At 34.1% G+C, this 23,057-nt stretch overlaps 1 protein-coding gene across 1 annotated transcript; it reads right to left on the bottom strand.

Annotated features, from left to right (window-relative positions):
• Positions 1-403: 403 nt before the first annotated feature.
• On the bottom strand, positions 404-21,068 carry LOC125250121 (immunoglobulin lambda-1 light chain-like). The gene is made up of 6 exons (XM_048162513.1): positions 20,962-21,068; positions 20,542-20,841; positions 6,448-6,498; positions 1,876-2,205; positions 1,485-1,580; positions 404-1,098 (listed from the first exon to the last, which is right to left on the bottom strand). Exons 1-6 carry the CDS (start codon positions 21,002-21,004, stop codon positions 968-970), a joined length of 951 nt encoding a protein of 316 aa, XP_048018470.1. The 5' UTR covers positions 21,005-21,068; the 3' UTR covers positions 404-967.
• Between the last annotated feature and the right edge of the window lie 1,989 nt (positions 21,069-23,057).

Consider the following 23,057-nt stretch of genomic DNA (forward strand, 5'->3'; position numbering starts at 1 on the left):
ACCTTATTGTAAAGTGTTACCACTTAAAATATGTAAGAATTATTCTATTCAATTTGATGGAGTTTTACTGTTAATTAAATTGCATAAATCTTAAAAAAGTTTTTTTTAAATTGTATAGTCAGTTTATTATTATTTTACTGTATTTTATTCAATTAAGTTTTGGCACATAATTAAATATGTATCTGCTACATATTGTATTGGTATTTGGATAAATATTCATACAATATTTCTAAAATAATGTCTAGGCAATCAACTTTTTTATATGATAATTTCATTTCATTTTTAAGATAAGATTTTTTTTAACTTTAGTAATTTATTTCATTATTCATAATGCATAAAGTGCATTTGTAGAGAATTCATTTTACTATGAAAGTAACATTTTTATTTATGAGCGAGAAGAAGAAATGTTTGTCAGATTTTATTTAACAAATTCAAAGAATGCCACAAAGACAGATACAAAACATTTAAAAATGTTGGTATATTATACACTTGGTATATCAAAATATTGCATTTCAAAGATGAAAAAATAAAACAGTCGTGCATAACACTTTACAATAAGGTTCATTAGTTAATTTATTAACTATCATGAACTAACCATGAGCAATACATTTGTTACTGTATTTATTAATCTTTGTTAACGTTAGTTAATGAAAATCCAGTTGTTCATTGTTTGTTCATGTTAGTTCACAGTGCATTAACTAATGCTAACAAGATTTTAATAATGTATTATTAAAAGATTAATAAATGCTGTATCAGAGCAGTTCATTATTAGTTCATGTTTAACTAATGAACCTTATTGTAAAGTTTTACCCAGTTGTGCAAAGCTGATCTACAACAACTACATTTAAAAACAATTCATTTAAGCAAAGTTAACAGATATGCCTTTATTCTTTAGAAATCAGCTAAACATACTCTATATGATACATCTTTGTTTGCTTGATGTTTATCTTATGCATTTATAAGAGCTTTATTCTTTCTTTCCAAATTTTCTCTTTAATAGAAAGATAGAGATGGCACAAAAATATAGTCCATTCTTCATAAGCATGACACCATACGCGTAGACAAACAGGTACAGACTGGGCATTTGCTCCGAATTGCCTGTAATAAAACAAAAAACAAATTTGCTTTGATGAAACATTTATATGTCAGTAATTTTTTTTTATGCTGTACATAGGTTGTTGAGGCATAACATGTCTCTGAACATTTTGTTTTTGATCAACATTAAGATTTTAGGTTTTATATATATATATATATATATATATATATATATATATATATTTGAAAACGTGTATTCTTTAAAGTTTACCATTAAGTTTAGATGGAGTTTTGCATGCGATATGAATTATTTTACTTTGATTTTAACTGATTTGAATGTGCAATGTATTCATTTAAATGTTGGCTTGGATTTTTAAATACAAAAATAATTAGTTCAAAATCCATCCTAATTTGCAAATTCATTTATATATTCATTTTTATTTATTCACCTGATATCTGATTTTTAAAGGTCTCCGCAGTGTCATCAGTGTTGGGTGGGCATGTTGGGTCTGGCTCATTCGGTTTGTTTGCTGACTCTTTGTTATCTGAAATATAACAATACAGTGTATATTATACAATACAATACAGTATATAGATACAGAACAGAGTTAATTAGAATTAAAAGTACATGATTTTTATTAATTTTCTATTCATTTTTTGTTATATTAATGCAAATGAATAGAAAATTAGAAATCATGTACTTTTACTTTATTTTTTAAATAAAGGTTTTTAAAATAAGTTTTTATATGATTTATAATCAAAGCTCATGATTCTATCTGCAACTTTCTTTCTAAGGAGTCTAACACATGAATGTAGCAAATAGGAGTTTCCTCAAATTACCTTTCTTCAGTTCAATATCGTGAGCCTTGCCTCCTTCATGGTTAACAATACATTTGTAGAGATTTTCTCCAGCCGTGCTTCCATCTACAATCATCATACTTGTCACGGAGGTGACTCTTGTATTTTGAGAATTAACGTTACTCTGTTCCACAACATCAGCCTTCGATACATCCGTCCAAGCTCCTGTATTGCTCTTCTTTTTCCAGGTGAATGTCACCAAGTCAGGAAACATTTCACGGGCCTGGCATAACATTGCCTGTTTGCCACTTGTTTTTCTTGATGGTAGGTATGCCGATACCTTCGGCGCAATGACCGTGTCTCCCTTTGGTTCTTAAGAGAAACACATGTTGAACATGACTTCAGTGATCAATAAGCAAATGAGATAAGAAACAAATAGAGGGTGACTTTAGAAAGTTTTCACTTGGAAATTACATGATTTTATGAATTTGAAGAAATTCTGAAATTCTGATTAAGTCTATTGCAAATATTTCTGAATAAAGCAAAACTTCTAGCCTGGTTCAGTTGATTAAGACCACTGTTCCTGATGATCTACACTATTTTAAAGGGATAGTTCACACAAAAAGAATCATTTTGTCATCATCGCCCTCATGCTGTTTCAAACCTGTATGACTTTATTAAAAAATCCTGCATTTTTCGGTAGAACACCAAATATATTTTGAAGAATGTTTCAGCAGTTTTTGTCCATACAATAGCAGTTCAAAACAACATTGAAACCCTTTACTTTCATTGTATGGACAAACAAACACTGATGAACATTTTTAATATCTTCTTTTGTCTGAAGAAATTCTGACAGTTTCTTACCAGTTACTATCAGCCGTGTTCCTGTTCCAAACCTTTTGATCCTATAGTTGCCCACTCAGATTAAGTCTATTACAAATACTAATGAATAAAGCAAAACTTCTAGCCTGGTTTAGTTGATTAAGACCACTGTTTCTGATGATCTACACTATTTTAAAGGGATAGTTCACACAAAAATAAAACTTTTGTCATCATCGCCCTCATGCCGTTCAAAACCTGTATGACTTTAAATTAAAAAATGCATTTTTCTGTAGAACACAAAATATATTTTGATATAAGAATGTTTCAGCAGTTTTTGTCCATACAATAGCAGTTCAAAACAACATTGAAACCCTTTACTTTCATTGTATGGACAAACAAACACTGATGAACATTTCTAAATATCTTCTTTTGTTTGAAGAAATTCTGATGGTTTCTTACCAGTTACTATCAGCCGTGTTCCTGTTCCAAACCTTTTGATTGCGTTGCCCACTCAGATTAAGTCTATTACAAATACTAATGAATAAAGCAAAACTTCTAGCCTGGTTTAGTTTTATATCACTGTTATATCACTGTTCCTGGTGATCTACACTATTTTAAAGGGATAGTTCACACACACACACAAAAAAAAAAACATTTTAGTTCATCTTTTAGTTCACACAAAAAGAAAAAAAAAAACTGAATTTTTTTGTAGAACACAAAATATTTTTTGAAGAAAGATTCAACAGTGTTTGTCCATACAATAAAAGCCACTGCAGTTCAAAACAACACTGAAACCCCTTTCTTTCATTTTATGGACAAACACTGATGAACATTTCTAAATATCTTCTTTTGTCTGAAGAAATTCGGACGGTTTCTTACCAGTTACTATCAGCCGTGTTCCTGTTCCAAACCTTTTGATCCAGTAGCCCACTCAGATTAAGTCTATTACAAATACTAATGAATAAAGCAAAACTTCTAGCCTGGTTTAGTTGATTAAGACCACTGTTTCTGATGATCTACACTATTTTAATGTTATCGATCACCCAAAAACACACATTTTGTCATCATCGCCCTCATGTCGTTCCAATCTTGTATGACTTTATATTTTTAAAAAAATTATTTTTCTGTGGAACACAAAATTTATTTTGAAGAATGTTTTAACAGTTTTTTGTCCAAACAATAAAAGCCAGTGCAGTTCAAAACAACATTGAAACCCTTTACTTTCATTGTATGGACAAACACTGATGAACATTTCTAAATATCTTCTTTTGTCTGAAGAAATTCTGACAGTTTCTTACCAGTTACTATCAGCCGTGTTCCTGTTCCAAACCTTTTGATCCTATAGTTGCCCACTCAGATTAAGTCTATTACAAATACTAATGAATAAAGCAAAACTTCTAGCCTGGTTTAGTTGATTAAGACCACTGTTTCTGATGATCTACACTATTTTAAAGGGATAGTTCACACAAAAATAAAACTTTTGTCATCATCGCCCTCATGCCGTTCAAAACCTGTATGACTTTAAATTAAAAAATGCATTTTTCTGTAGAACACAAAATATATTTTGATATAAGAATGTTTCAGCAGTTTTTGTCCATACAATAGCAGTTCAAAACAACATTGAAACCCTTTACTTTCATTGTATGGACAAACAAACACTGATGAACATTTCTAAATATCTTCTTTTGTTTGAAGAAATTCTGACGGTTTCTTACCAGTTACTATCAGCCGTGTTCCTGTTCCAAACCTTTTGATATAGTTGCCCACTCAGATTAAGTCTATTACAAATACTAATGAATAAAGCAAAACTTCTAGCCTGGTTTAGTTTTATATCACTGTTATATCACTGTTCCTGGTGATCTACACTATTTTAAAGGGATAGTTCACACACACACAAAAAAAAACATTTTAGTTCATCTTTTAGTTCACACAAAAAGAAAAAAAAAAACTGAATTTTTTTGTAGAACACAAAATATTTTTTGAAGAAAGATTCAACAGTGTTTGTCCATACAATAAAAGCCACTGCAGTTCAAAACAACACTGAAACCCCTTTCTTTCATTTTATGGACAAACACTGATGAACATTTCTAAATATCTTCTTTTGTCTGAAGAAATTCGGACGGTTTCTTACCAGTTACTATCAGCCGTGTTCCTGTTCCAAACCTTTTGATATAGTTGCCCACTCAGATTAAGTCTATTACAAATACTAATGAATAAAGCAAAACTTCTAGCCTGGTTTAGTTTTATATCACTGTTATATCACTGTTCCTGGTGATCTACACTATTTTAAAGGGATAGTTCACACACACACACAAAAAAAAACATTTTAGTTCATCTTTTAGTTCACACAAAAAGAAAAAAAAAACTGAATTTTTTTGTAGAACACAAAATATTTTTTGAAGAAAGATTCAACAGTGTTTGTCCATACAATAAAAGCCACTGCAGTTCAAAACAACACTGAAACCCTTTCTTTCATTTTATGGACAAACACTGATGAACATTTCTAAATATCTTCTTTTGTCTGAAGAAATTCGGACGGTTTCTTACCAGTTACTATCAGCCGTGTTCCTGTTCCAAACCTTTTGATATAGTTGCCCACTCAGATTAAGTCTATTACAAATACTAATGAATAAAGCAAAACTTCTAGCCTGGTTTAGTTTTATATCACTGTTATATCACTGTTCCTGGTGATCTACACTATTTTAAAGGGATAGTTCACACACACACACAAAAAAAACATTTTAGTTCATCTTTTAGTTCACACAAAAAGAAAAAAAAAACTGAATTTTTTTGTAGAACACAAAATATTTTTTGAAGAAAGATTCAACAGTGTTTGTCCATACAATAAAAGCCACTGCAGTTCAAAACAACACTGAAACCCCTTTCTTTCATTTTATGGACAAACACTGATGAACATTTCTAAATATCTTCTTTTGTCTGAAGAAATTCGGACGGTTTCTTACCAGTTACTATCAGCCGTGTTCCTGTTCCAAACCTTTTGATCCAGTAGCCCACTCAGATTAAGTCTATTACAAATACTAATGAATAAAGCAAAACTTCTAGCCTGGTTTAGTTGATTAAGACCACTGTTTCTGATGATCTACACTATTTTAATGTTATCGATCACCCAAAAACACACATTTTGTCATCATCGCCCTCATGTCGTTCCAATCTTGTATGACTTTATATTTTTAAAAAAATTATTTTTCTGTGGAACACAAAATTTATTTTGAAGAATGTTTTAACAGTTTTTTGTCCAAACAATAAAAGCCAGTGCAGTTCAAAACAACATTGAAACCCTTTACTTTCATTTTATGGACAAACACTGATGAACATTTCCAAATATCTTTTTTTGTCTGAAGAAATTCTGACAGTTTCTTACCAGTTACTATCAGCCGTGTTCCTGTTCCAAACCTTTTGATTGCGTTGCCCACTCAGATTAAGTCTATTACAAATACTAATGAATAAAGCAAAACTTCTAAGCAGGTTTAGTTTTATATCACTGTTATATCACTGTTCCTGATGATCTACACTATTTTAAAGGGATAGTTCACACACAAAAAAATCATTTTAGTTCATCTTTTAGTTCACACAAAAAGAAAAAAAAAACTGCATTTTTTTGTAGAACACAAAATATTTTTTGAAGAAAGATTCAACAGTGTTTGTCCATACAATAAAAGCCAGTGCAGTTCAAAACAACATTGAAACCCCTTTCTTTCATTTTATGGACAAACACTGATGAACATTTCTAAATATCTTCTTTTGTCTGAAGAAATTCGGACGGTTTCTTACCAGTTACTATCAGCCGTGTTCCTGTTCCAAACCTTTTGATCCAGTTGCCCACTCAGATTAAGTCTATTACAAATACTAATGAATAAAGCAAAACTTCTAGCCTGGTTTAGTTGATTAAGACCACTGTTCCTGATGATCTACACCATTTTAATGTTATCGATCACCCAAAAACACACATTTTGTCATCATTGCCATCATGTCGTTCCAATCTTGTATGACTTTATATTTAAAAAAAATTATTTTTCTGTGGAACACAAAATTTATTTTGAAGAATGTTTCAACAGTTTTTGTCCAAACAATAAAAGCCAGTGCAGTTCAAAACAACATTGAAACCCTTTACTTTCATTATATGGACAAACACTGATGAACATTTCTAAATATCTTCTTTTGTCTGAAGAAATTCGGACAGTTTCTTACCAGTTACTATCAGCCGTGTTCCTGTTCCAAACCTTTTGATCAAGTTGCCCACTCAGATTAAGTCTATTACAAATAGCCTGGTATAGTTGATGAAGACCACTGTTCCCGATGATCTACACTAGTTTAATGGGATCACCCCAAAATACTAATTTTGTCATAATCGCCCTCCAAACCTGTATGACTTTATATTTAAAAAAATGCATTTTTCTGTAGAACACAAAATATATTTTGAAGAATGTTTCAGCAGTTTTTGTCCATGCAGTAAAAGCCAGTGCAGTTCAAAACAACATTGAATCCCTTTACTTTCATTATATGGACAAACAAACACTGACACATGTTTCAAAATATCTTCTTTTGTGTTCCACAGAGGAAAGAAAGTCATGCCAGTTTATAATGATATGAAGGTGAGCAAATGATGACAACATTTTTATTTTTGAGTGAACTATCCCTTTAACAAAATTTCTCCTGTTTTATATAAACATAATCAAGCACTCCAGATGGAATTGCTGGAATCTCTAAAGAGTTATTCAACTCTGAGTTGCAGCTGAATTACAGAAATAATTTCTATGCAACTAACGTTAAAATGCTTAAAACAGGTTTAGTAGACCATAATAATGTGAATTTTGTCTTACCTGTCACATATAGTCTTGTACCCGAACCGAAGACTTTCTTGTCTCCCACAGTCATTTACTCCTAAACAAAAAGACAGAGTTTGTGCAGAGGAGAATCTGCAGTTTCCTCATGTACATTGTTTAAGAATATCCCTGTATACTTTTTAAAATACTAACAAAGAAAGTAAAAAGCTATATCAGTCATCATTTTTCATCACTGGAGTGCTAAAACTCTTAATTTACTTCTGTGGTGAATATATCCAGCAAGTGTTCTGTACAGTGTCATGTCACACTCTTACCAGTAGGGGCTGCAATAGTTTGTTTACAAGTCCTGCGACACACTTTGAACACGTTTTAGGCCAGACAGACAGCGGAAACGGGATTATTGTCCAGGGCATGTGGCCAAAAGGGGACCCCCTAGAAGCTGAGTAAAATATTTAATATTAATGAATTAATTTAAGCAACGGGTCTGTTTCAACTAATCTCTGCAACTTTAATTCCTTGAATCCTAAAGCCTATTGATGTTTCTTACCGTTCAACATCACATTTGTCCTTCATCAGTCTAAACTTAATTCATAACCCATTTTAAACCCTCTTTCCTCGAATGCTGAGGATCAGCAAACACTCTTTGGGGTGAATTAATATATTAGGGCTGAAAGAAATGGATCGTTTCATTTTTTTAGCAAATGGTTGTAAAATATTGTGGTTTGTGGTTTCAGATTAAACAGAAAGCCTGCTGAGTTTTTGTACAGGGTTTCAGTATTTATAACTACTGTGCTGCCTGAGACCCAGCAAGCACAGTAATACATCGCTGAATGCTCTTTTTTTAGTTCAGATATTTTCAGAGCCAGATTTGACCCTTTCTTATTTACTTTAAACAATTCAAAACCAGCATCATTGTAAGTGCTTCCATCTGAGATTGATGAATACAGTATTCTTTTTAAGGTTTTTCCCTCTTTTAGTTGATACCAGTGAATGTAGCCACTGCAGTCTGAAGGATAATGACAGTCTATAACAACTGTCTTATCCACAGATTTGGTCGAGGAGATTTTCTGCTGCAACTCCACGTTTCCATCAACTACAAAAAAATAGCATAACAGTATGTTACCCAAGGTAAGATAGCCAACATAAATGTAAAATTAATAAAGATTATCATATTAGCGTTTTGTGATAACACACAAAATTATGGTGTGATAAAAATGATTAAAATAAAAAAACTTACCTATACATAAAATGTTAATAAGAAACAAAAAGCATAACTGCATTTGAAGAGTCATGATGGCAGGGAGTGTCTGGAGAGCTTCTGTCTTCATCCTGTGATGAGGGGAGATCATATGGGAAGTTTATGAAATTAAGTTTCCGGCCCTCGTGCTAATCTGAGTTCGTTTTGTGGTTCATGATTCAGATGTGACAGATTCCACAGCTTCTACTCTGTCCTTCAGTATTACACTAATATGTACTTATAAGATTTTTCTCTAACAATACGCTATTGTACAAAAATATTGGTAATGAATCTGATTGACACACAATGTGGTATTTTTTCTTGGAAAAGAAATGCAATGTTGATCCTTGAGCAGCTTAGACTGTGTATGTTTGTAGACATTTGTGAACTCTAATTTCTTCATGTGCAAAATATTACCACAGTTTCACCAGCAGGGGATGTATATTTTCAATGTCTAGACAGCATTTAAAGACCCCGTTGGTGAAAATCAAGTTTTTAATGTTGTTCATATGTCTATGTGGTGTTTTTAATATGCTTTAAGACAAACCATGTGCAAATTCATATGTCAACACCATTGCTGAGTATTTTCTTCTTAACACTTCAGTGAAATAAGAAAAAAGCAATATGGCGGGTCTATGATGTATATTACGATGATATTATGAACTATATGACTTATGACTATATGAGTTGTTCAAAGCGTTTGTAAGGATATGATTGTTAGAAGGCAGCTGTCGTGAATGTGAACATGGTTTGTGTAACATTAGCAACACATTATTAGCTGTTTGATAACGTAGTAATGCAAAAGGCTAATCATATTAATAACCATTATGTGTCCGAAGTTGTAAAGGGCGATACCATTGTGCAGCGTTTACCTCAGTAAGTTGACCGAGTGGATCTCTGAGCTGGCGTGAGTAAGTGGAGGCGGGGCTAATTAGCATATTCATTGATCCGTGTATACTAAATGAGGCAAGGGTGTAGAGTTACATTCAAGCTAATTTAAGGCTTAAAAAAAATCACTGAAAAAAACATTTAAATATGTCATTTTGGTGATCAAAGATGAGTTTTAATGGATAAAATTATCGACTACAGTGGCATGAAAAAGTATGTGAACCCCTTGCAGAATCTGTGAAAATGAGAATTATTTTAATAAAACAAGAGGGATAATAAAAAATGCATGTTATTTTTTGTTTAGTACTGTCCTGAGTAAGATAATTTTTTTGATATAAAGTTTATGAAGTTCATAAAAGATGTTTATTTTTTATTCTGACATTTATAACATCATATATCAACATAGTGCAAAATGATATTAGAATTATGAGTAGAAGTCATTGCTTTGTTAAGAAAGAATATCAAAAATGAATTTCAATGTCATTCGGAGTAACCAATATAAAGAATTTTGGATCAAGTATGTGGTCAAATAAGGATGTGACCCAGACATTCAAACCACATGTTTGTGAACAAAGTAACATTCTTTTAATTTGAAAAATTAATGTTTTCTTCACACGCATGTCCTGACTGTCATTCGTACAACTGTATAAAACATGGAAAATTTGTATATTTTAAAAACTGTACTAAATATAAAATGTTTGATGTCCTTTTGCATAACTACTATGCCTGTTACTGTTTAAAAATTTTTCGTTAACCAAAAGTTTCATTTGTAAAACTGATGACTTTTTTTGTGACAAATTTTGTCCATCTTGTAAAAAATGACAAAAGTGCTAATTTATTATAACTTAATAAAACTTCAAAATTAATTATATCTACATTATGTTTGTCCTGAGCAGTTAAACTGAGATCTGTTCTTCAGAAAAATCCTTAAGCTCCTGCAGATTCATCAGTTTTCAAGCATTTTTGCATATTTTAACCCTTTCCAGCAGTGGCTGTATGATTTAATGGGAGGCTGCAGTGCTGTTGAGTTTCCTGTGTCCTCATTGAGGTTCAGTATGCAGACATGACAGCTCAGATCCCCTCATTTAAGATCAGTGAGTGAAATCTGTTTACTCTGTTTATTTCTGCCATAAAGTAAGGCTTGTTGCCCATTTATTAAAAAAAATATATATATATATATATGCATTCCATTGCATTCAAGATATACATTTTAGTAGTTGATTGATTCCTTGGGAATCAAAACCCATAATTTTGGTGTTATTAGCAGTAGTAGCACCATGATCTAATGTTTGAACTAGTACAATTATGTTAATATAACATTCAGAGAAAGGTTTGTGGTCTTTGGTCAAGACAGGAATATTGCAAAGTTTTTGCACAGGGCTTCAGTATTTATATGTACTGTGCTGACTGAACTCCATTCCCAGCAAGCACAGTAGTACATCGCTGAATGCTCTTTTTTCAGCTTGGTGATTTTCAAAGCAAAATGATTTGAAGCCTTCTTTTCTGATTTTATGGACTCAAATCCAGCATCATTTTTTGCAGATCCATCATTTTTGTCAGCATACAGTATCCTCTTAAAGGGTTTTCCTTCTTTTTGCTGATACCAGTGGATGTAGCCCCAGCAGTCTGAAGGGAAGCGACAGTCTATAATGGCTAACTTGTCCTCTGCTTTAGTCAGTGAGATTTTCTGTTGGAGCTCAATGGCTCCATCCACTGCAAAAAGTTGCAACTCACAAATTAAACTAACAAATCAAGCTAATATTTTTTTGGTTAAAAATATATTTATGGTTACATAGAACAATGGTGATATAAAGATGATATGGCCACATATTAAACACTTACCTTTACATATTAGGAGAACAAACAGTAAAAAGAATAATTGCAGCCAAGGACTCATGATGGCAGATTTAAGATACTGAGCTTCTGTCTTTTCTCTGGGATGATGGTAAAGTTAATTTCTGAGCAAAAACAGGAAGTTGCAGTGCTATTTCCTGTGCTCATGAGTTTGTATTGAGGTTTTTGATCCTTTAAGGCACAGTTTGTCAAGTTAACCAAACTTATGAGCTATTCATGATTTAATGATATATGATATTTTTAACTTTGAAAAATATGTTTGCAATTTTTTTGCAAAGTTATGTACATGTGTTACTTAATACTTAGTTATGGTTGCTTTTTATGCTTTGTATAACTGTACAAAAAATATTTATTTGTTTGGGGTTTGTTCTTTCATTACTCTGCATGCAGGACAGGACAATAATTTACTGTAAATTTGTCAGCAAAAAAAATCTAATATATTTTTTCAGGATGTTCTCAAGTTTTTTTCAGTGGAGGCATCTCATTCTGTTGCACAGAAAGACAGATACAACATTAATGGGAAGGGTTGTGGGTTTTTTGCACAGGGCTTCAGTTTTTATACTCACTGTGCTGCCTATCCAGCAAGCACAGTAGTACATCGCTGAATGCTGTTTTTGCAGCTTGGTGATTTTCAAAGCAAAATGATTTGAAGATTTCTTTTCTGATTTTATAGACTCAAAACCTGCATCATTTTTTGCAGATCCATCGTTTATATTAACATAGAGAATTCTCTTCAAGGGTTCTCCCTCTTTTTGCTGATACCAGTGGATGTAGTCCCAGCAGTTTAAATGTAATTGACAGTCTATAATGGCTAACTTGTCCTCTGCTTTGGTCAGTGAGATTTTCTGTTGCAGCTCACCGGCTCCATCCACTGCAAAAAGCAACAACACAACAATCACAAATCAAACTACCTTTTCATATATATATGGGGAATAGATCATAAGGTAATGTAATGATACACAATTATTTGAGCTAATATTTTCTGGTTTTAAAAGTTTAAATTTAAAAAGGTTTAAAGATGATATGACGATGATATGGCCACACATTAAACACTTACCTTTACATGTAAGGAGAATAAACAGCAAAAAGAATAATTGCGGCCGAGGACTCATGATGGCAGATTTAATATACTGAGATTCTGTCTTTTCTCTGGGATGATGGTGGAATTTATTTCTTTGAACAAAACACAGGAAGTTGCAGTACTACTGAGTTTCCTGTCCTCATGCTAATCTGAGTTTGAATTGAGGTTTTAGATACAGGTTCACACTATGTTTGGATCTTTCTCTTTTGGATTCAAGTCAGTAAGTTTGACCCTATTTATGAAAAGGCACAGTTAGTTCAAGTCAAATAAAGGCTATTCATAAATATATTCAAGATTTAATGATATGATATTTTAACTTGAAAAATGTGTTTGAATTTTTTCTTTTTTTTTTTTTGCAAAGTTGTGTACACTCCTGTTGTTACTTGATAGTTTGGGGGGTAAAATAATGTTTTTCAATGTATATAAATATTAACTGATATTAACAATATATATATATAGAAAGCATTAGATTATGTCGCAGCAGAAAGACAGAGGCAACATAAAAATACATCCTGCGCTTCGTAAGAATGACAGAAACCCTGTTAATCTTTCAGGGTAATTCTTTAGAACAGTGGTCTCAAACTGCCGGCCCGTGGGCCATTTACGGCCGCCCACCCCCTCTACCCGGCCCGCAACTGATCTCAAAAATAAAACATAATCCGGCCCGCGAAATGATTATTATTATTATTATTCTCTAGTTGCTACCTGTCTGATATGCAAAGAAAAAGTCGCCGTTCTAAGGGGCATTCACATATCGCGTCACATAAGCGGCCGCGCCGCATTCTCCTCTCCGTCTGTCGTTGCTATGCAACCATGAGCCGCGCTCTCAATCGCTTCTATTATGAGCGCGCTTGCCTAAATTACAGTAAAAGCACTAGACTTTAAGTCACGAGCGCCGATTTAAACCACTGAAATGCGTCCGATGCAGCCATTAAACGTTACCGATGCTCAAACGGCATCTTGGACAAATGTGGCCCAGCTGTGTGAGCACAAGCGCTGCAGGTGTCTGTCAAGAAACAGAGGAGTGTACAAATGGGGTGATACCAGGTAAAATGGGCTATCAGGTAAAATGGGCAATTTAAGGTTTGGGGGTCCCAGCCCCTCTGGAATTTAGAGCCAATGACTGCAAAGGATTTCAAACTGTTGTCATAACTGTGCTTGACAAGTAACAGGTGATTTGATTGGTTTATGGTTGCTATGGTGGACGGTGCAATAATTCAAATCGAGACTGCACCAGAAAGCTGCATGGTAAGTAGCCTGGCATAGCAAATCTAACTTAACTATTATAAGGATGATAAATCTTTAAAAAAACAAACATGCACATAAAAAAAATATGCATAATATCTGTCTTGATGGCATCCATCAGAAATAATGCTGTTAGTTTGGTATATAAACATATTTTTCTTTCTTGCCAGCCCAATTTACCTTAACCCACTGAGGTAAAATGGGCACATGGTTTCAGCTAAAATGGGCCCTCCTCTGTCTCACTCATAAAACACACATACACGTGTGTGAGTGTGTGCATGCGTGTTTTTGTGACATATCAGGACACAAATGTGTATAATGACATGGGTATGACATAGGTATTACAAAAAAAAAACCAGACTTATGAGGACATTACAGCATGGCCCCACTTTTCAAAAAGCTTATAAATCAGACAGAATGAGTTTTTGTGAGAAAGTAAAAGTGTGCACAGTTTCCTGTGATGGGTAGGTTTAGGGGTAGAGGTAGTGTAGGGGGAGAGAAATACAGTTTGTACAGTATAAAAACCATTACGGCTATGGAATGACCCCACAATTCACAAAAACAAACGTGTGTGTGTGTGAGGGTGTGTCTGTGTGTGTGTGTACACACACACCCACGCACATACACACGCACACACTCGCACACCGACCGACACACACACGCACACACACACACACACACACACACACATACACACACTCACCACGACCCCCCTCCCATAATAATGGTGGTGGATATTTTATTTACAGTGAGTATGGCAAACGAAAAGGAAGTGAGAAGTGAGGTGAGAGGGAGAAGGAAAGAGAGAGGAAATGATAGGAAGGATGAGAGAGAAGACAAGCATAGGAGACAGGAAATGAGAGAAATTGACTTTTTTAATTGCAGATTTGAATATGTGGGTTTGCACCCAAAATGTGTGTTTTTTTTTAATGGCACATATGAATATGTTTGTTTAATGCAGTTTAAATGTTATGTGGCTGTATAAGCAGTTGTGTTTTAAAATTAAAATTGATAAATTGCTGTTTCCCTTTGCAGTTTGACTTGCCCATTTTACCTGAAACTGCTCATGCAAAGAAAGTTGGCACAGCTGATGTTTCAAGAACTGTAGGGCCTAAATAATTACATTTTATTACATAATTTTAACACAAAATTATCAAAAACAGTCATTATTAATCATAAAAACACATGGAAAAGGTATATATGGTATTGTATTGTTGTCCCAAGTGATTTACCCAAGATTTTAATGTTATTTAAGCTAACATAAAGGGAAAATACTTCCACTAGATGTTAAAAACTAATAATGTATGTAACAATGAGACATTTTTATTTTTTTGGCAAAATAAAGTTGATATATAGCTCCAGTTTTTTTGTTTATTTCTGACCCCTCCACGCCACAAGTGTTGCTGGTTTTGTTCCTAAATTACTGATTTTTTATTCCATATATCTTGTTGGATGTGAGAAGTCGCACCAGACTATTTCAATTAATAGTATTATATTAGTAATAGTATTATATAATTATATTACTGTCAGGAAATGAACACAGAGAGAGGATCCAAGTGCAAGTAAAACAGGATTTATTGACAGAATACGCTGTACAATAACTTCACTCCAAAAGGGCAGTCGTTGCAGTCACAAAGACGAGCTGACGCGGTGGTGTGTTGAAGCAGATGAACCGGGTGGCGCAGGGCTGCAACGGGTATCAGAAGCCAAGGAATAATCCAACCCAGACGCGGGCACAAGACGAAGGTCCAGAACCCCAGGATAACAGGAAGTGAAACACAGAACACGACAGCGGGACAGCCTGCAACGAACTGACAAAGACGCCATGTAGACACGCACAAGATAAAGCACACACAGAACAAGACACAGCTGGCAGCACATCACAATCAATCAGGTGGGTGACACCCACACAATCAGTAACCAGGCAACACACACCACAACCACACGAGGGCGAGTAAGTGAACCCATGAACCGTGACAATTACACTCTGTAACAATGAGAGAGACACTGCTGTTTACATTTAGTATGATAAATAAGATATTTATAGTATAGGTATAAAAATATTTTAGTAGGCCTAATGAAATTTGAAGTAAATGAGAAATAATGCAAATGAAAGTAAAATTTTCTGAAATGTTGCGCTTTCTTGCGCTTGAAGGATAATATGGCCCTCCTATGAGGTGTCAATCACAGAGACAGCCACCCGACAATTTGAGTTTGAGACCCCTGCTTTAGAATGTTATGATAGTATTTATATCAACATCAGAGGAAGGGTTGTGGGTTTTTTTGTGTGGGGCTTCAGTTTTTATACTCACTGTGCTGCCTGAGATCCAGCAAGCACAGTAGTACATCGCTGAATGCTCTTTTTTCAGCTTGGTGATTTTCAAAGCAAAATGATTTGATGATTTCTTTTCTGATTTTATAGACTCAAAACCTGCATCATTTTTTGCAGATCCATCATTTATGTCAGCATACAGTATCCTCTTCAAGGGTTCTCCCTCTTTTTGCTGATACCAGTGGATGTAGTCCCAGCAGTTTGAAGGGAAGTGACAGTCTATAATGGCTAACTTTTCCTCTGCTTTGGTCAGTGAGATTTTCTGTTGCAGCTCACCGGCTCCATCCACTGCAAAAAGCAACTCACTAATCAAACTATAGAATATTTGGTTAGATCATAATATTTTCTTCTTCTTTTTTTAATTTTAATTTTTATTTTTATTTTTATTTTTTTTTTACATTTTTTCTTACTAGTTTTATAATACAGATTCAATTATATTTCCAAGCAATAATTGACTCACCTTTGCATATGAACTGAATAAGCAGGAAAAAGGAAAGCGTCAAAAGAGCATTCATAGTAGCAGAGAAAATCTTATTCAGTGTTTGCTCTGTGATGAAGGAGGAATATATTGTAGTGAGCAACAAACAGGAAGTTGCATTCCTACTGAGTTTCCAGTCCTCATGCTAATTGCTAATCTGAGATACAATTGCGACATGCCCCATTCTGAGCTTAACCCAAGAGAAAGCTTGTTCCTGTCCAATGATTTTGGGATTTCATTGATGGACTTCCTCATTTCCACCACTTTAGAACACTCTCAGAAAAACATTGTAAAAATTGTACCTTTAAAGGTACGATGGCTTGTCACTGGGGCTGTACCCTTAAATCACTACCTCTTTTTCCCCCTAAAACAATGTTATTCAAATGGCAGACCGCGGCTAAAAAAAAGTGTCACACCACAAGCACTCAGGGTTTATAAATGCAATAACCCCCAAGAAGCCATGGTTTATAGTAAATTTATAACAGCTAAGGGGTGTTGTTAGGCCTAAAACCTCCTTAGCTTTTATAAATTCACTGTAAACCACGGCTTCACAGGGCTTATTACTTTTATAAAACGGTTACCACACAATACAAATATTAAAGCCAAAAAAAATATATAAATGCAACTTTCATGAAGTAAAATCTTTAAAAGCCTTCCTTCCGCTGGAAAAATAGTCCCTGACCGTGAACAGCAAAAGAAATTACATTATTACGCCATTAGATGGCGGCAAAGATTGTCTTTATGAGCGAGTCACTCAGTTGCAAAGACTTTTATATTGAAACTTGTTGTGAACACGGAACAAGACGCAAATGACAAATGCTTCGACTAGCGCTGTCAGTGTCAGCAGGGCACGGGGAAATCCATTAAATGTTAAAAGGACAAGATTGCAGCGGACATTGATTTTTTATTATGAACATAGGACTGACCTGAAGGAAAATGCTAAAAAAATCACTCAATATCTCTCTCTCTTCTACATAATGCAGTAAGCTTCAATGAACAAAATCCTTTGCCAAGGGGTTTGATTGACAGGCGATCTAACCAATCATAATTTTGACAATTTGTCCGGCAAAGCAGTCAGGGGAGTTAGCAGATTAACGTAGATGGACTTGCACTTGAAAAATTGTGTGTATTGACGTCTTTCCGCGATTGAAACAACATTCCTTATGATGTTCATTCATGTTTATTTGATGCTATAAGAGATGATCGTTCACGAGCCGTTTGGACTGAGGCACTACAGTGATCTATCACGACACACAAAATGGTATTTATTGTTTAAATTTCTTTAAAAATTACAAAATTTGAAATTTGAGAATTTGTTTCATGTCAAAAGTAACCTGTCTTGTCTGTCAACATGTTGTCAGTGTCCTCTTTGCTCTGCAATGTATGTAAACATGATGTGTGGCGAGAGATCGGCATGGCTTGTCGGACATAGCAACAGTAACGAAAGGGGGCGGGTCTTTGCGAACGGTCAACAAACATATGTTTACGTTGCTAAGACTGACGCAGCAACATACACTCTCAGTGGCGCAGCGATACTTATGCAATGCGGTCAGCTGTATGTTTTCAGGAATTTCTAATGTGGCTCAACCAATCAGAATCAAGGGCCTGAACTATCAGTTTTATAAACAATTATTTTATCTGTCACCTAGATGACTCTGACTGAAAAATTCTATTAACCCAGGTTTGACCAGTTAATGTGTGGCGTCTTTAGATGTTTTTATACATTTAGTATTAGGCTATTAATCAGCATATAAAGGGCATTTCATAATAAACAATGTTATAATTTGGAAAATTAATTAGAGATGGCTAGGGAAGACAAATTATTTTTTTTAAATTACTATAGAATGCGTATCAATAGTACGAGTTTGTAATCTCGTAGAATATATACGCCAAAATGAGTTTTGGCGTGCTTATGGTACGCGGATTTTTCGCGTGCATATGATACGCACTTTATGGCGTGTATATGATACGCTCTTGGTTAGGATGGGGGTGGGGGGTTCGTACGTATAATACGCCATAAAGTGCGTAGGCCTATCATATGCACGCGAAAAACTGCGTACCATAAGCACGCCAAAACTCATTTTGGCGTATATTCTACGAGATTACAAACTCGTACTATTGATACGCATTTTCGTGTGATTGGGCTCTTTTCTCAGTACCAAGGCCTTCTATGTGCCATTCACGTGGGTGTCTAAATGTAAAATAAATAAATAAATAAAAAATCCTGTTAAAACATCTAATCTAACTTTTTTATAGGCCTATTCATGTCCAGTTTGGAGAAATATTTGCTTTTTTTTTGGTAAAAAATTCTTAGACATCACTGCTTTGACTCTATGGGCCAAAGATTTGCATATTTGATGATTATTTTGAGTGTTTAGGATCAGATCTCTTGGAACATGAATTGAATACCCCTGCCCTAAAAGGTGCATTAGTACCTTAGAGTAGCAATACATATAATTCCTCCATATTATTCCCTTATTCCTCAGCTGGGATCATGTAGAGCCCTTTGAAGCTGCACTGAAACTACAATTTGGACCTTCAACCCGTTGTACCCCATTGAAGTCCACTATATGGAGAAGAATCCAGGAATGTTTTCCTCAAAAACCTTAATTTCTTTTCGACTGAAGAAAGAAAGACATGAACATCTTGGATGACATGGGGTGAGTAAATTATCAGGAAATTTTAATTCAGAAGTGAGCTAATCCTTAATATGAACCTACAAAGTTGACAAGCTGTTGTACCCTTAAAGGTACCATTTTTGCAATTCTTTTATGAGTGAATGTTGAGCATGTCCAGTAGTCTGCAATTAACATGATATCTGATATTGTTTGGATTGCCTCAGCACCAAAAGAAAAGAAACAAAGCATGAAGTAGTAGTTGCATTAGCTATATTTGCGACACAAAGTGACATTAAAGATAACCAAACATTTCTGCCTATTGATAGTCTACCATCCTCAGATCTCAGAAGTGTTGCATAATCTCATCTAACCTCAGTCTTAGGGAATTTTTTTGCTTGTTTATTTCCATATACTCCTTAAAACCCAATCAAACACTCTAAAAAATGCTGGGTTAAAAACAACCCAAGTTGGGTTGAAAATGGACAAACCCAGCAAACCGGCTTAAATGTTTGCCCAACCTGCTGGGTAGTTTTATTTAACTCAACTATTGTTTAAAAATTAACATTTATTAATGTTCAAAGAATAATTATTAAACAATAAACATTTATTAAATTGCTTATTAATAAATGTATATTAATAAACTATTAAACTATTAAATTTATATTAATAAAATATTAAAGCTTATTAATAAACATTCACCTTTTGTCTATTATTGTTGCCTCTAATTGCATCTGGTTTTTAATTTCCCAACTATTTTGGGTTCATTTTAAGCTAGCCATATAGCAATTTTTAAACAATAGTTCGTTTAAATAAAACTACCCAGCAGGTTGGGCAAACATTTAACCCAACCGCTGGGTTAAAACAACCCAATCGCTGGGTTTGTCCATTTTCAACCCAACTTGGGTTGTTTTTAACCCAGCATTTTTTAGAGTGAAGCAATAAAATAATCGAAGACTTCAAAACATACTGACTGCACTGCTGACATGCGTATGAGTGGTCCATGTTTTATTGCGTTCAATGAATTGAAGCTCAGCATTGAATTGCGTGCTGTTCATGGATTCCCTCTACATTAGATTGCACTATGAAATATGAAGTTGTTCTACAGCATCACTTACTACTCTAGCGCTGAGAAGGCCTGCATGTGTCGTTTCCACTATATTTCATAACCATCATCCTAACTCTTTGCTGTTGTTTTTATCTGCAAACATATTTGCTACACCAAACCGCACTATTTTGCGGTTCTCTTCAGAGAGTTTGTGGTTTGTAACTGTTAGATTTTGTCATTGTTCCTGTGGTGGAATAACAGTCTCTCATGGTTTATGTCACGGATGTCAAAGCTTTCTCTCACTGTGGCTGCCATCCCAGCATGCACAGTAATACGTGCCAGCATGATCCTCCTTTATTTCTTTGAGTTTTATGCCATATGAATTTCCAGTTTTTTCAGAGGCATATTCTTTTGCTTCACTTGTAGCAACCCCAGAATGACTGATGTAGAGTTTTCTTTTAAACGTTTCACCGACTTTCTTTTGGTACCAGTGAACATAGCCACCAGAGCTCAAGCCGGTGACCTCACATCTGAAGGACACAGTTTTACCCTTTACCTTTATCAAAACCTTTTGAGGTTGATTTAAACTCAAACCTTCCACACCTGCGATGAAATAAAATGAAAATCAGTTCTTTTAAATAAGTTTTCACATTTATGTTTTATTAACATATTAATTTATTTATTTGACCTATTATATTTAACCCCCTTTTAAAGTGTACTTACCATGAATCATTATGAGAACAACAGCGCACAAGTTTATGAGCATCGTTCATTTGGTTATGTGAGGCGATGTATGGTTCATAAAGTTTCCTGTACACTTCTTTAGATTATTTTGCTAAAATCTTTGCAGAAAATTGTTCAGTGACATCATTTCCTGAGGTGGAGCTATGATGAATGTCAGCGCTGTTGTGATGTGATTTGTTCTTGTACAGCAATCAGAATAAAATATATTTTAAAAGCTGATACATTTGACTGATGTATTTGATATAGCATCGGGATTCTCTTTAATTTATCAGAAGTAATTTAGTAAAATGCAATTTATTAGAAGTAATGTATTAACTTTCATAGAAACTTAAAGCTGAAAAAACCCTCTTTTGCAGCTCAATAGCACCATCCGCTGTTGGAGATTTGCATGTCAAACAAACAATTGTGTACAAACACTACAAATATAGGAGATTATTTAATAAAAGCTTGAAGAAAGAAAAAAATCACACCTGTTGCTCTTCATGTGTTGAACTTCAGGGACTTATAATAGTGGAGGTGGAAATTGGGTTTACGTGAAATATTAGCTCTAAGAATAGTTGATATTTCGATTCAAAAGAGTCAAATCTAATGAATACTATCTAATGATAATATCCAGTAGTTGATGTACAGTATGAGTGTGGATGTTCTCACTGTGGTTGCTCGTGTCCCAGTATGCGCAGTAGTAAACTGCAGCATGAATGGGCTTTGTGTTGCTCAGTTTTAGATTATAGAGCTGTGTTCTGTCCACAGTGAAGTCATTTGCTTGGGGATTGTTGGTATCATGAGTAAAGCTACCGCTTGCATTGATATACAGTAGTCTTGATGGAGCTTCACCCTCTCTCTTTTGGTACCAATGGATATAATTCCAAGACTGCAAATCGGTCACTTTGCAGGGGAGATATGAAGTTTTGCCCACTGCTTTGACCAACGTCTGTTGACCTTGTTCCAAAGTCACTCCCAGAACTGCTGCTTTGATTGAACAAAACATTAAAAAAACATAAATTAAAAAAAAAAACATCATAAAGGCTTAATTTTAAATGGCACGTACCTGGGATCTCTGAGAGAAGGACAATATAAATGTATGCAAACATCATTCTAGTTGAAAACGACGTTTGGAGAGTAATGCTCTGTTTTATGTTGTACACAGCCTTATATGGCATTCAAATACAGTTTGCTGATGTCATTTCCTGATTGTTTTCTGCACAAAACATTTCATTTCAGTCATCATGTTTCAGTCTAGTTGATCTAAACTTGAGTAACTTCCATTACCTGTTTTCACACTTACATTATTTTTCAAAACATATGCTACACTTTAAAATATTGCACAAATTTTAAATATTAGCAGTGTGCAAAGTTTTCAAACAATTTTAAAAACAATATGCATAAGTGGATTGGGAAAACAGGGTATTAAGGAAATGCCTCAAACATAGAAGGTCCCTGTCATGTTTTCTTGAAATTCTTTCATTCCATGTATTACTTCCATGACATTTAAAATGATGTATTGTGTTTAGCATTCTGAGGTGATTAAAAAAATTGAATGTAGTTGTTTAAAAAGGCTGACCAATTTGTCTTGCCTTTTACAAACTTAATAAAACTCAACTCAAAAATCAACTGCTTTAACTTCATTTTTATTTCTTCTTCACACACCATGTCTCATATTTCTTTTGAGTCATGATCTTCATTGACACTTTTTTTCTTATTTGTATCCAAGACATTCATTTTTGATAGAACTTTATTATAGACAAAACATTTGATAGTGGAGGAAGTGATGTCACAGCTGTGGGACAGTTGTAATTAGAATGTACTGAATGATAAAAAAAATAAATTTCACACAACAAATGGTCAAATGATGATTGATTAACTAAAATCATTGTAATGTAAAATGTTTTTCCATAAATTAAAAGTGATTTTGTGATGAGTGTAAATTAAAAAAGAAAATCTATACATAAAAGGCATTTTAGAAACGTTTACAAGTGAAGTCATGTATAAATATTACCTTCATATAACAGAAAGAAAATGCTTTTCATTTTAATAAAGATTAACCTATGATAGGCTATAAAGATATAGATTACAGT

This window comes from Megalobrama amblycephala, linkage group LG17 (assembly GCF_018812025.1).
Source record: "Megalobrama amblycephala isolate DHTTF-2021 linkage group LG17, ASM1881202v1, whole genome shotgun sequence".
Taxonomy (NCBI): Eukaryota; Metazoa; Chordata; class Actinopteri; order Cypriniformes; family Xenocyprididae; genus Megalobrama; species Megalobrama amblycephala.